Source organism: Tachysurus fulvidraco, chromosome 23 (genome assembly GCF_022655615.1).
Source record: "Tachysurus fulvidraco isolate hzauxx_2018 chromosome 23, HZAU_PFXX_2.0, whole genome shotgun sequence".
NCBI lineage: Eukaryota > Metazoa > Chordata > Actinopteri > Siluriformes > Bagridae > Tachysurus > Tachysurus fulvidraco.
In genome coordinates, this window is record NC_062540.1 from 18,390,773 (window position 1) to 18,405,219 (window position 14,447).

Sequence of the window (14,447 nt, forward strand, 5' to 3'; positions counted from 1 at the left end):
ATTGAGTGAGTGTGAGTGTGTATGAGAGAGAGAGAGAGTGTGAGAGAGAGAGTGAGTGAGTGGGTGTGTGTGTGTGTGTGTGTGAGTGAGTGAGTGAGTGAGTGATTGAGTGATTGAGTGAGTGTGAGTGTGTATGAGAGAGAGAGAGAGAGAGAGAGAGAGAGAGAGAGAGAGAGAGAGAGAGAGAGAGAGAGAGAGAGTGTATAGAAGCGCTGCCTAGGATGAGATTACGGATGTTCTGCACTACTGATGTGTGACCATTGTTCTGCACACTGGAGCACTCGATAAAGCAGCGCCAGCGTTAGTGTCACAGTGCAGGTTATATTTCAGAGGCTGCATCCATCTGTAATAAAGCTGAAATGACATTCGTCTGTACAAGTCTGTCTCCAAAACTAATCTGAATTTATAAGGATGGTTAGATGGAGAAACGAATGAATGAACAGACAAAGACGAGTGGATGGATAAATGAAAAGATTGATGGATAAACATATGGATGGCTAATTGGGCAGATAAATGTGTAAACAGACAGACAGACAGATAGACAGACAGACAGACAGGTAGAGGAATAAACAAAGGGATGGACAGAGCTCTAGACCAGGGGAGTCAAACTCACAGTGGGCCAAACTGAATATTTATGTAATGATCTGTAATGTTCAACCTTTTTCATATAAACACAAACTTTACCTTTGCTTAAACACAGGATTTGGAACAACCGGAGCTTGTTATTACAGACACATAATAAATTCAATTAGAAATAAAGGACACATCAGTGGTGTTCATGTCACAACCTTTGACCCTACACTTTTTGACAAACTCTCCCTCGTTAAAGGGCAGATTTTGCCGTCTCTGCCGCCACAATAAAGCTTTACAGCCTTTACAGCAGCTTCACTTTTTGATTTAGCTTTCATGAACATAGTCTGAAGGGAAACCAGACTTTTTTTCATCTCCTCCACCTTCTGGAGCTTCTGCTTTACGTCTAGGTCCTTATACTTCTCATAATGCTTCGTTACATGGTCTCTTCTTATGTTATATCCTTTCGTTACAGACACGTTAGCTCCGTTAGCACACAAGACAAACAGGTCTGTCCTTTATATCCGTGAACAGATAATCTGCCTCCCTCCTGTCTTGAAAGCTCCTATTGTCCATCTTTCGTCTGGACATTTTTGTGGAGGGTGGAATTAACTTACCCGATGTGACTGTAACATGGTTGTTAACGACTGTTACCAGAGAATGAGGGGCGCTTGCTGTTCGTGACTACGCGTCAATACAGTCGCAAGGCATTCTGGGATTTGTAGTATTAGCGGAGCATGCGGTTTGCCAGCTGTAACGTACATCTGATATGATCTCGCGGGCCAAATAGAATTACACATAATTGGCCCGCGGGCCAGAGTTTGACACCCCTGATCTAGAAGAACAGATAGATGGATGGATGGATGAGTGGTTAGATGGAGAAATAGGTGAACAGCTGGCCGAACAGCCTGAAGGATAGACAAATAAACAAACGGATGGACAGATGTCTAGAGTAAGAGATGGACCGATGGATGTATAAGTGAATCGATAGGTGGTAAGGCGGATAAATAGATGAACGCACGGAGAGATTAAGAGATGGACAGAACACCTATTATTCGTTGGCTTTCCCATCCTCTTAACCTTTTACACCTTTGTTCTTTTACACTAATTGTCAGAGAGGTCATTTTATTGTGTCGTAGTTTTACTTGTGCTTTGTACAGAACTTTGGTCAGTGGAAGCTGAATTTAAACCTGCTCTATAAATCAACGTCAACAGATAAGAGGATGGATGGATTGATAGATGGATGGACGGATGTATAAATGCATTTTAAAGACAGGTAGAGGAATAAACGAATGGATGGACGGAGGTCTGTATTTATTAAAAACAGATGGATAAATGCATAAACGGATGGATGAATAGGTGAACAAGCAGCTAGGCAGACTGACAGATGGACAAACGAACGGATGGACGAGTGTATAAATGGATGGACAGACAGGTAGGGGGGAAAAAAAACAAACAAACGGTTGGACAAAGGTCTAGAAGAACAGACTGACGGACAAACGGATGGACGGATAGATGGGTAATTGAGTAACTGGATGAATAGAGAGACATACAGGGAGAGAGAGAGAGAGAGAGAGAGAGAGAGAGAGAGAGAGAGAGAGAGAGACACAGAGAGACACAAAGAGAGAGACAGACAGAGAGGGAGAGAGAGACAGACAGAGAGAGAGACAGAGAGAGGAGAGAGAGACACAGAGAGACAGAGAAACAGAGAGAGAGAGAGACAGAGAGAGACAGAGAGACATACAGAGAGAGAGAGAGAGACAGAGAGAGACAGAGAGGAGAGAGAGACACACACACACACACAGAGAGACAGAGAGAGAGAGACAGAGAGAGACACAGAGAGAAAGAGAGAGAGAGAGAGAGAGAGAGAGAGAGAGAGAGAGAGAGAGACACAGAGAGACATACAGAGAGAGAGGGAGAGACGGAGAGAGACAGAGAGAGACAGAGAGACACAGAGAGACACAGAGAGACACAGAGAGTATAGAACAGTAGCTCAGCTTGGCCCTGATGTTGAGTCTTGTTGACTTTGTACTTTGAGGTTCTGGGAAAATAAAAGTTCACTTCAGAAGTGAACCGGAAGCAGAAGTACAAATAAGAAACAAGCGACTCTTCGTATAAACATCCAGAGCGGATCTTTGTGTTCTTCCTCCACACGTTTCACCATCAGCTTCGTTTCTGACTCACCTGTAAATCCCATCTGCCAAACACACAAGCGAGCGAGCGTGAATAATGCAGACGCCACACACCGTGTCATTATTTCCTAAATTTAGCTCATGTTTTCTCTCAGAATTTCATTCAGGAATATGAGCACTTATTAAATTGCACACACCCCCCCCCCCTCCCCACAGAAAGTGTGTCTGGGGAAATAAACACACGTGAAAGTGCGAATGCAAAGAAGGGAGAGAAAAAAATAAATCTCGCTGTATTGTGGGAGAAAAACTGTGAAAATCACCTCATCCGTCAGGAAATCCTCGCTCCCTTTGTTTCGCCTATTTAAATAGCTGCGTGTCGGGATGTTCAGCCAGGACTAATCCAGTCATTATCTGTATGAATCGGTGACATCAGCACCATCAGCACGGCCAGAAAGCTTTTACAACCGCAAGGCTTTAAGGACATCCAGCATCGTGCTCATTTATCCAGAGAATCTTTAGAGACGTCAGAAATACGACTCCGTCGGCAGCACGATGAGGATCGGACCGGATCGGACCGGAGTGCTCCTCTGATTCGACAAACAAGCTTTTAATGAATTATGAGATTCCCAGCAGACACGTGTTGAAGCAGCTCATACGGAGTCTGAAAAGGACACGACGCGAGCCGTACATAGCCGTACTCCTCTTCGCTGAGCGTCAGCGTCATCCTGTTTACAGCAACATTATAAAAATCACAGAACTGCAGAAAGTCCAAGCTACAAAAGGCAGGGCACGTGAACCATCATGACCGTCTCACACACACACACACACACACACGTGATCGTGTTAAACATCCCTTTAGATTTTACCCCCTTTTTGCTCGAATAACCTTTAACCTGCAAAGAAGATGTTGAAGGTCGGCTGTGGAGATAAGAGCATTAACGATGTCAGGAACTGATAGACATCTGGGTCGTCAAGCATCAAGCAGCGTTCCAGTTCATCTTAAAGATGTCCAGTGGGGTCGTGTCCCTAGAGTTCTTCCACTGTGTCCTTCCACACACCATGACTTCATGGAGTTCTGTGCTTTGTGCACAGTGGCATTGTCATGTCTGTAACAGGGTTTGGGTCTCTTATGCCCCTTTTCCACCGAGGCAGTTTGAGTGCTGTTTCGGAGCCTAATTTAGAACCAGTTCTCTCTTTTTCGACCCACAAGGCATCGGCTATGAACCAGGAAAAGTGGTTCTTAAGTAGCACCAAAACGTTGCTGGTCTAGACTTAAGAACCGCTTGCGTCAGGAGCTGTAGGCAGAGCTACTGTTAGCACCTGTGGGCGGGGCTACTGTTAGCACATTTGATAATGTACCTTAAGTATACTAATGTTTAATACACTTTTACTTTACCGCAATATGATACATTATCAGCACACATGATAGTAGGTAGCTACATGCTTAGGCTAACTTTTTTCTGTGTTAATGATAAAATAACGTTATGTACTTTCTCGATTACAACCTCCGTTTATACAGATTACACGGAGCCGCACGTACATGTTGGATTCGCCGCGTTTGAATGTTAATGTAGGTTCACAAAACTGTGAGCATTAACAGTAAAACAACATCCGCCATTGTTGTTGTTGTGTTTGCGGCTGCTGCGCGCATGTTGCTGGGAAACCTGACACGTATACAGTGACGTCAGACTCAGCTCTGTGATGGCTCTCTAACCGATGGAAAGGCAAACCGGTTCTTAAAAGGTTCGCCACTTTGAACCAGCACCAGCACTAGCACTGAACCAGCACCCGGTTCTTTTTGGTGGAAAAGGGGTATATATCTAATCAACATTCCAGTAATCTACGATGACTATAAACCACAAATTGCTAAATTCTTCCTAGCAGTTAATTAGCATAGTTAAAGTTGCATCACTTTTTCAAAACAAGCTGTCAAAAAAATAAATAAATAAAATCCCAGATCATTAGTTCCTCCACACCCCCGCAACACCCCCCCCCCCCACACCCCACACCCCCCACACCCCACACCCCACAGCAGTGAACACACAGTGAACACGCACCCGGAGCAGTGGGCAACCATTTATGCTGCGGCGCCTGGTGAGCAATTGGGGGAGATTCAGTGCCTTGCTCAGGGGCACCTCAGCTGTGGCCGGCCTGAGACTCGAACCCACAAACTTTGGTTTAAGAGTCAGACTCTCTAAAATTTAGGCCATGACTGCCCCCAAAACAAAACAGGGGAGAGCGCGATGGCAGTGATTTACTATCAGAAATTATGCAGTCGAGATTCCCACATTTGGGGAATTCGCAAAGGTCAGCACAGCCCGAGTGCAATGGCTGAGCCTCGCTTTGGGCAAACCACCTCCTTGATCATGGTATTGCCCCTGCCAGGTAATTATCCATAAGATTCTGCAAGACCACACTGAAGTACGCAGTGATTACAACAGAAACAACATTTCCATTGAATTTCACATCGTTCCACAACAAACGAACCCTTACGTACGAAACGTCTGGAGATTTGTGGACATAAAACAAGCAGAGACAGGATAAGGCTTTCAGCGCTAGATGAGTCATTTCTCAAAACACGTACACGATAACACTGGGACCACACGGCTGACTCGAACTCGCGACACGAAGAGGAGGGAATAAAAAAAAAACAGTCGTACCTCACTAAAGCCTCATGTTTTCCTGCTGCTCGGTCTTCCTCAGGGTCAGATGCGGTGAGTGAGTGAGTGAGTCCTCCTACGGAAACCTCATCACGCCTCTCTGAGGAAAAACACAACACAAAACCTCCATTACTGTCCATTAAAGGCATAAAAAAACACCATGTTCAGCCAGATGGAGCATTAAAGCAACTTTTTAAAAATAAATAAATAAATAAAAAATAAACCTTGAACTTTCTGAATTCTGGTCATCTTTAGTGATGTGATGCCCCCCCCCCCAAACATGTATTTTTAATGTACAGATTTACGTCGGTTTATATAAATAAATAAATAAATAAATAAATAAATAAATAAATAAATAAATAAATAAATAAAATAGCGCTTTCCGGGAACATTTATTTATTTTGTATTATTATTATTATTATTATTATTGTTATTATTATTATTATATTATTTAAATGTTTAAAAAGACATTTGTTTTTCCTCATTGAAATTCCTAATTGAAAATTGCTTCCAGATTTAACCTGCATACAAAACCAAATAAAAGGACAGAATTCCTTCTCAGGAACTTTAACGTAATCCTCACCAGAGTTCGAGGTTCCCACTGCTGCGAAAAGTCGACTGCAGAATTACTGTCATTATTTTAAATGCCACTAATAATTAACATTTAGATTGAAGGCGTTTATAACAATCGACAGAAACCACAAAGCGAACAATTATTCATCACCATCATCATCACCATCATCACTCTCAGCTCATAGTAACGTAGCAGGACTAATGTACTTGTTCTGATTAAGATTGTAAGAACTGGAGTGACAGAGACATGTCCTGCTTCTCCAATCTCTCGATTTCACTTACGCAGCCATTACTGCTGTTTCTCCAGCGATACAGATCGTAATCGCTCACGCAAGGCGAATGAAATAAAAGAGCACTTATAGCACGAATGACCTAATGGGCTCTCGACGGTGGAGACTGAGTGTAAACAGGATCTTAGGGAGACAAGGATGTGAAGTGAAAAGAGAAGAAAGAAAGAAGAAAGTCTGATCTTATACAGTTCAGTAAAAATTAGACACTCCACACTCGCACACTTCACTTTATCCTACTGAATAGAAACAGCTCCAGAACTGAGACAAACAAGAGACACAGACAGGCACAGACAAACAGCGAGAGACAGACGGGTACAAACAAACAGCGAGAGACAGACAGATACAGACAAACTGCGAGGCACAGACAGGTACAGACAGACAAGGGACACAGACGCGTACAGACAGACAGCGAGGCACAGACAGGCACAGACAGATACAGACAAACAGCGAGGCACAGACAGGTACAGACAGACAAGGGACACAGATGGGTACAGACAGACAGCGAGGCACAGACAGGCACAGACAGATACAGACAAACAGCGAGGCACAGACAGGTACAGACAGACAAGGGACACAGACAGGTACAGACAAACAGCGAGGCACAGACAGGTACAGACAGACAAGGGACACAGACGGGTACATACAAACAGCGAGGCACAGACAGGTACAGACAGACAAAAGACACAGACAGGTACAGACAAACAGCAAGGCACAGACAAACAGCGAGGCACAGACAGGTACAGACAGACAAGGGACACAGACAGGTACAGACAAACAGCGAGGCACAGACAGGTACAGACAAACAGCTAGGCACAGACAAACAATGAGGCACAGACAGGTACAGACAAACAACGAAGCACAGACAGGTACAGACAAATAGCGAGGCACAGACAGGCACAGACAAACAGCGAGGCACAGACAGGCACAGACAAACAGCGAGGCACAGACAGGTACAGACAAACAGCGAGGCACAGACAGGCACAGACAAACAGCTAGGCACAGACAGACAGCGAGGCACAGACAGGTACAGACAAACAGCGAGACACAGACAGGTACAGACAGACAGCGAGACACAGACAGGTACAGACAGACAGCGGGGCGCAGACAGACAGCGGGGTGCAGACAGACAGACAGACAGACAGCGAGGCACAGACAGAGGGGCACAGACAGAGGGGCATATTAAGAATGTACACGTTAAGTAATAATTTTTCTAATGTAAAAAAAAATCTTTTGAAGAAAACCCCCACACTTCTCCTTCCTGCCAGAACATTTTAAGTGTGCAATAATACACAAGGTAATGATCCTGGGAATTCGAGAGAATCCCATCACTCTGGGAAAAAAAGTGAACTGCAGGAGAAACCAGCGCTGGGATTTGAGCTCCGGAACCCGAGCAGCTATAAATCTGTTCAGTGATTATTCTTCTGCTCTTAAAGCCCCCCGTGGCTTTTTGTGTGGATCTTCCCGGCTGTTTGAGGTTTGTGCGAGAGGGGGGTGGGGGGTCGTGTGACCTGATTTCAGCGAGGCCTGCTCAGAATGCGCTTCTCACCACACAACACCATTTAAATGCCATTTCATCTTTAAGCTCGGTGCAGCCGGCTGTACTGCGTCCATCAGAATCAGCCCCGAGTAAAACAGCGTTACGATCCGCAGAGTGATTGATCGCGGCCGGCAGTCCTAATGCAGAGCGGTACACGCTGTTAGCGCTCGGGGATAAATTATTGATAGTCAACCTCAGCCTTTTGGAAAGACGGAGATGCACGAAGCAATTATCTTTTCTCTTCCAGACCATCAGTGCACTAACAACAAAAGCACAGAGCCAGCTTCCTGCGCGGATAAACAGCGATAAATATTTAGGGCTGATAAATGCAGGAATACAGAACAGCATGTACAGCTTTAACGCTTGCTAACTTCTACACAAATTAGCAAAAATGAAGAAATCTACATAATACAATTAGAAACAAACTTTTAATAGAATCTAATTATTTCTCGCTTTTCTTATTTAACCAGAACAATGTTAAGGTTTATTCCTCTTACATCACAGCGATTTGCCGACCTCGGCTATATTCCTCTTACATCACGCGTTACAGCAGCTGTAAACAGAGGCATAAAATCCAAACTTCACACAGAAAACGATGTTAATCTGTTTATGTGGCGCAATCCACCGAGTATCGGTCTACTAGATGCTTGTTTCTATAGAAACGATAATGTATTGTTACAGAAAGACAGACAGAAACCCTGACTGACTGACAGACAGCTAGAGACAGACAGACACACCACTCGACAGATAGACAGCTAAATTGACAGACAGACAGGCCATGTTTTATTCCTATTATACCACAGTAATTTGCCAAAATTAGCCACTTAAGCTTATTTGAGCAATTTTAAATTATTTATTACTACAATTATTTAAGTTTAATTAAGCTATTTAAGCATTTTTAAATTAGCTATTTAAGCAAATGGCCAAAAATTAGCTATTTATCAAAACAAGATTTTAACATTTTTTTAAACAAATGAACATTTAGCGAACACATGTAACCCTTTTGAGATCTACCGTACTAAATCACCACAACGGGCTTAAGCCTGCGATATACAAATGAGCGCTTTATTTTTTTAGAAATTTATAGAAATTTATTTGTATAGTGACAAATCGTGGGTTGTAGGTCCACAGGAGGACGTGATGATCAGACACGTTCACACTTGAGTGTTGGGAGAAAAACAGATACCCCGAAGAAAAACCACACGGACATTAGTCCTGGACTCCACAAGACCTCTCTGATGGGTTGCTGTGGTATCTAGCACCAAGCCATTAGCAGCGGATCCTTTTTGTCCTGCAAGGTGTGAGGTGGGGCCTCAATTTCAGAATCAGATTTATTGGCCAAGTGTGTCTGAATTGTTAGTCCAGCGCTCCGTTGATCCGTTTGGGATCTGGGGAAATTGAACCCGGGTCAACACCTGCGCTGTGGCAGAAACGATCATGCTAAAAGAGGCTGCTGACATTAGGGAATACCGTACAGGGAATAAAAGTTATCATAAATGTTTTTGGGTTGTTTTTTTTAAAATCATAAATCATAACGTGACTTGACTTCCAAGCACACTTGGGCACTTGAGGTAGATCAGTATTTAAGGTGTTGGACTATTGATCAGAAGGTCATGGGTTTGAATCCCATGTCTACCAAGCTGCCCCTGTGCAAGACCCTTAACCCGCAATTGCTCAGTTGTATAAAAATGAGATAAATTGTAAGTCACGCTGGATAAGGGGTGTCTGGTAAGATGCTGGAAATATTTTTGGGCATGTGATAGCCTTGTGGTTAAGGTGTCGGGAAGTCCAATCGGAAGGTCATGGGTTTAAATCCCACATCCACGGAGCTGCCACTGCTGGGCCCCTGAACAAGGCCCTTAACGCGCAATTGCTCAGTTGTATAAAAACAAAATAAAATTGTAAGTCACTATGGAATTAGAATTATAAGCCAGGTTATGATGCAAATTTACATATTTGCCATTCCTATGTATTTGGGGGCGTGTCTAAAAAATGACTGACAGGAACTCGATCTACATACAAACATACAATAGGAGTCCAAACTGAGACACATTATTATAAACGGATTTAAACTATTATTTATGATGTTAATCTACATCATTTTCAACATTACGTGTACTTTTATTTAATATTAAAAATGTGAACTGTTATTTCTTTAAGGAAGCAAAAACAAAACCAAAACATGTTGTCAGACTCAGTGGCGTTGTGTCTCAGTTTAAACCCCTTATTTAAACCGGAAGAATTCACAAAAGACCTAAAACATATAAATATACATATAATAATCGTGTCGTGAGGTAAAAAAATATTCCTAATAAACAGCATAAATATATAAAAGTCGCTTTATTGCTACTTTTATGTTCAGTAATCACGTGACTAGCGAGCTAGCTACAGATAACACCAACTAATATAAATATCTAACATTTATAACAGGTGATATTTGTCTCTGGAATATATTTCGGCTTTATTTTTTTTAATTCATAGCCGAAAATATAATAATTCACGTACATGGAAACCTGTAGACTTTAGCTTTATCTTTGGCTAGTTCGATGAATTTACGTCATCAGAAGACGTTCTGTTCTTCCTACCCGTACTCGTATAGGTCCCGCCTCCTTTACAATGATTGGTAAGTTGTATAAGACTCTCTCAAGACGATTGGCTGGATGAGAAGAACGACTCACGAGTAAGCCGATCAAAATACAGGAAGAGGGGATTGTCGGAATACGGGTGGGCAGAAATTTCTCGACAGGCTATCGTGTTAGAACGGCTAAGAAGCCGACGGATTGTTGTGCGTCTAATAATAATAATAATAATAATAATAATAATAATAATAATAATAATATGCAAGTGATCGATGTGAAGTTAAAAATGAACTGTTTTTTTAATCCTGTATTGTAAAAGAATGGGGAAAATGTCAGCTAAGCAGCTAACGCATGGGAGAAAACAGCTGATAAACAAAGCATTTTCACAACATCATTTAAACCAATACCTTTCAGTACCCGTATCCTTCCGCGATTCGATGAGTTTACTGCGATTTTTTCTTATTTTCTACAGGATCTGGAAAACAACACCTTCCTCTTCCTTAGCAAAAAAAAAAAAGGCAATCCGTGTGTCACTTATAAGCTCCTCCCACAGGGTCCGTTCCAAATTACCTGCATTAACCTACCTCGTGCACTAAGTAGTGCGTATCCGCTCCTGTACACGAACGAGTGTAGGGCACTAGAATAAGTGAGTAAGGAGCGATTTGAGATTGAACCACAGAGGACCTTGAGAGCGGTGGAAGGAAAGTGTAGTAGGAGTGTAAGATGTCAAAGTCTGTGTTATTAAATAATTAAGCCAAATAATTAACTCAAATTATAAATAATAAACTGTAGTGATACTGATGACTTAGTAAGACTTTTATTATAAACGCATTATAGAACAAGACAGGCCTGCATAATAAATTTAGAATATTCTGTATCATCATCATCATCATCATCATCATCATCATCATCCGAATCATCATCCGAATCAGAATCAGATTTATTGGCCAAGTGTTGACACACACAAGGAATTTGGTTCCAGCAGTTTGTGACTCTCAAAATTACAGACATAAATAAAACAATACTATACAAACTACACAAGAAAACAATGCAGACGATAAGATACAATATAAATATAAAATATGAATATAGAATATGAACGATCAGTTATGTACATAAAGTGTGGGAGTGCAAATAACAATATTGTGCATTATGCTTTTTGTGCAATATAAAGCAGCAGTAGTGTGTAACATCATTATTATCACCATCAACATTATTATTATTATTATTATTATTATTATTATTTTTATTATCAATCATCATCATCATTATCACTATCATCTCCACAGTTTTGAGCGTGTTTAGCTCTAAACTGTTCTGACTGCACCGTAGCACCAAGCCGCTCCACCTCCTGCAAGTATGCAGACTCATCGGCATCTTGGATGAGACCGATGAGCGTGGTATCATCTGCAAATTTCAGGAGTTTAACATTTGGGTCACTTGAAGTGCAGTCATTAGTGTAGAGGGGGAAATAGAAGTGTGGAGAGGACACATCCCTGTGGAGCGCCTGTGCTGATTGGCCGAATGCCGGAGGTGACATCTCCCAGTCCCACCTGTTGTTTCCTGCCTGTCAGGAAGCTGGTGATCCACTGACAGGTGGAATCAGAATCAGAATCAGATTTATTGGCCAAGTGTGTTAACACAAGGAAGTAGTTTGTGACTCTCGAAGATAAAGCAGATCATGGAAGCAGCCACACGCCAGATTGAAGAGACGAAGAAGCTGCTTAGTATCACGCAGCCCAGACTGCCCCTACCTACCCCCCAGTCATCAACACCTGGTATGCACTCTCTCCAGCCTCCTGCTCCAGGCCCAGGTCAGTCTATTTCCCCCTCACAGGCTGCCAGCTTCATGAACGATGCCATTGAGAAGGCACGCAAAGCCTCTGAGCTCCAGGCCAAGATTCAGTCCACTCTAGCCATGAAGCCGGGCATCCTGGGAGCTGTACCTAGTGCTGGACCACATGATCTTGTGGCACTCGCTAACCTGCATGCTATGGGCATCGCACCACCCAAAGTGGAGCCCTGTGAGATCACGAAGCCCACGCCACTCATTCTGGATGAGCTTGGGAGAACCGTCGACGCCAGCGGGAAGGAGGTGAAGCTCACACACCGCATACCGACTCTGAAAGCTAATATCAGAGCAGTGAAGCGAAAGCAGTTTAAGCAGCAGCTGAAGAAAAAGCCCAGCAATGACCTCGAGTCTGCGTCTTACTTCGACACCAGGTTAGCCATTCCGCAGCCTCAAAGACAAAAGAAGGGGTTCGGGTTCCACGAAAGGGGTCGCTTTGAGAAAATAGGCCAGCGGATACGCACCAAGGCTCAGTTAGAGAGGTTACAGATGGAGATTGCGCAGGCAACCAAAAAGATGGGCATCCAGGCGTCTATCAAGCTGGCTCTGATCGCCCCTAAGAAGGAGCTCGGTGAAGGTGACGTGCCTTCCATGGAGTGGTGGGACTCCTTCATTCTGCCCAACAACGTAGAATTCTCACCTCAGGCTGTGTTTGATATCTCGGACTTCCATGGAATCACCAATCTGGTGGAACATCCTGCACAAATGGCTCCTCCAGTGGATACGGACAAGCCGGTGACTCTGGGCATGTACTTGACAAAGAAGGAGCAGAAGAAGCTGAGGAGGCAGATGCGGCGTGAGGGTCAGAAGGAGGTGCAGGAGAAGGTCAGACTCGGCCTCATGCTTCCACCAGAACCAAAAGTACGGATCTCTGATCTGATGCGAGTGCTGGGTACAGAAGCCGTACAGGATCCTACCAAAGTTGAGGCAGATGTCCGAGCACAAATGGCCAAGAGACAAAAAGCCCACGAGGAGGCAAACGCAGCACGCAAACTGACAGCAAAGCAAAGGAAAGAGAAGAAGGTGAAGAAGCTTAAGGAAGATCTGAGTCATGGCGTTCACATCGCTGTCTATAGGATCCGAAACCTGCGCAGCCCATCGAAGAAGTTTAAAGTGGAAGCCAACGCTAATCAGCTGTATCTGACCGGCACCGTGGTGCTGCACAAAGACGTCAACATTGTGGTGGTGGAAGGAGGACCCAAATCCCAGAAGAAGTTTAAGAGGCTGATGCTGAACAGGATCAAATGGGAGGAGCCTAGCTCTAAGAGAGATGACCCTGATGGCTCGGACGACAAGGGATCGAAGAAGCCAAACAAGTGTTCGCTTGTCTGGGAGGGTACAGCGATGGAGCGCAGCTTCGGGGACATGAAGTTCAAGCAGTGTCCCACAGAGAACATGGCACGTGAACACTTCAAGAAGCATGGCTCAGAGCACTACTGGGATTTGGCTTTGAGCGAGAGCGTGCTGGAGACGGCCGATGACTGAGAGACAGGGAGAGCGAGTGTGTGTAACGTAGTCCGAGTGACACAGGCAGCCTTGTTATAGGAGAGAAGTGAACTGGACGGAATCTAACAAGCTTCACACTGACAGTGGTGTGTGTGTGTGTGTGTGTGTGTGTGTGTGTGTGTGTGTGTGTGTGTGTGTGTGTGTGTGTGTGTGTGTGATAATCTGCACTGCTGCTACTCTTGGATATTGGGTTCTTGTGATCATAGCAGGACGTTTGGGAATCTAGTGCATGGACGCTTTTCTCCTGGGACTTCTACAGAATGTCGAAGACGGCTGCCTTGGTTTCGTCGTTCCACGGACATAAGAATCCTTTACAGCCAAAACTGTACATTTGTTTTTAATTCCTAGCCTTTGTTTATTAGACAGATGTGTGATTATGCAGATGCTGGTGTCTTTAGATGTGAACCACTGCTATTACCGACTGCACACACTGATTAAACTACTAAATTATTATTATTATTAATCATCTTCATCATCATCATCATCATCATCATCATTATTATTGTATGAACCAGCTCCAGATGGATTCTGCATCATGAGGATTTTGGACATTTAAAGAAAAGATGCCAACTCCAGGTTGTCTTTAAAGACAACAACCTCCTCATAAATACACAATTATCAGACTGTATCTGACTGTAGAAAGGACATTATTCATAATAACACTCTCTGATGTTTATAACAGTTTATAATCACACCCTCCGGTGTCACCCAAATGAGGATGAGGTTCACTTTTCTTCCATCTAAGGGAGTT

General features: G+C 43.5%; 2 protein-coding genes and 1 non-coding gene across 3 annotated transcripts in view; 1 reads left to right on the top strand and 2 right to left on the bottom strand.

Moving 5' to 3' along the window:
• Positions 1-10,907, bottom strand: part of rnf41 (ring finger protein 41) — a 20,829-nt gene extending 9,922 nt beyond the window's left edge. Inside the window, exons 1-2 of the mRNA XM_027134558.2 lie at positions 10,749-10,907; positions 5,363-5,462 (exon numbers count right to left, since the gene is read on the bottom strand). The gene's annotated coding sequence lies outside the window, so the exon portion shown is untranslated. The remainder of the gene's footprint in view (positions 1-5,362; positions 5,463-10,748) is intronic.
• Positions 4,937-5,095, bottom strand: LOC113635276. The gene has a single exon (XR_003438789.1). It is a non-coding gene; the product is annotated as a U1 spliceosomal RNA (small nuclear RNA).
• A 732-nt stretch (positions 10,908-11,639) lies between the features above and the next one.
• Positions 11,640-13,826, top strand: LOC113635254 (U4/U6 small nuclear ribonucleoprotein Prp3-like). The gene has a single exon (XM_047807010.1). It carries the CDS (start codon positions 12,023-12,025, stop codon positions 13,673-13,675), a length of 1,653 nt encoding a protein of 550 aa, XP_047662966.1. The 5' UTR covers positions 11,640-12,022; the 3' UTR covers positions 13,676-13,826.
• The last annotated feature ends 621 nt before the right edge of the window (positions 13,827-14,447 follow it).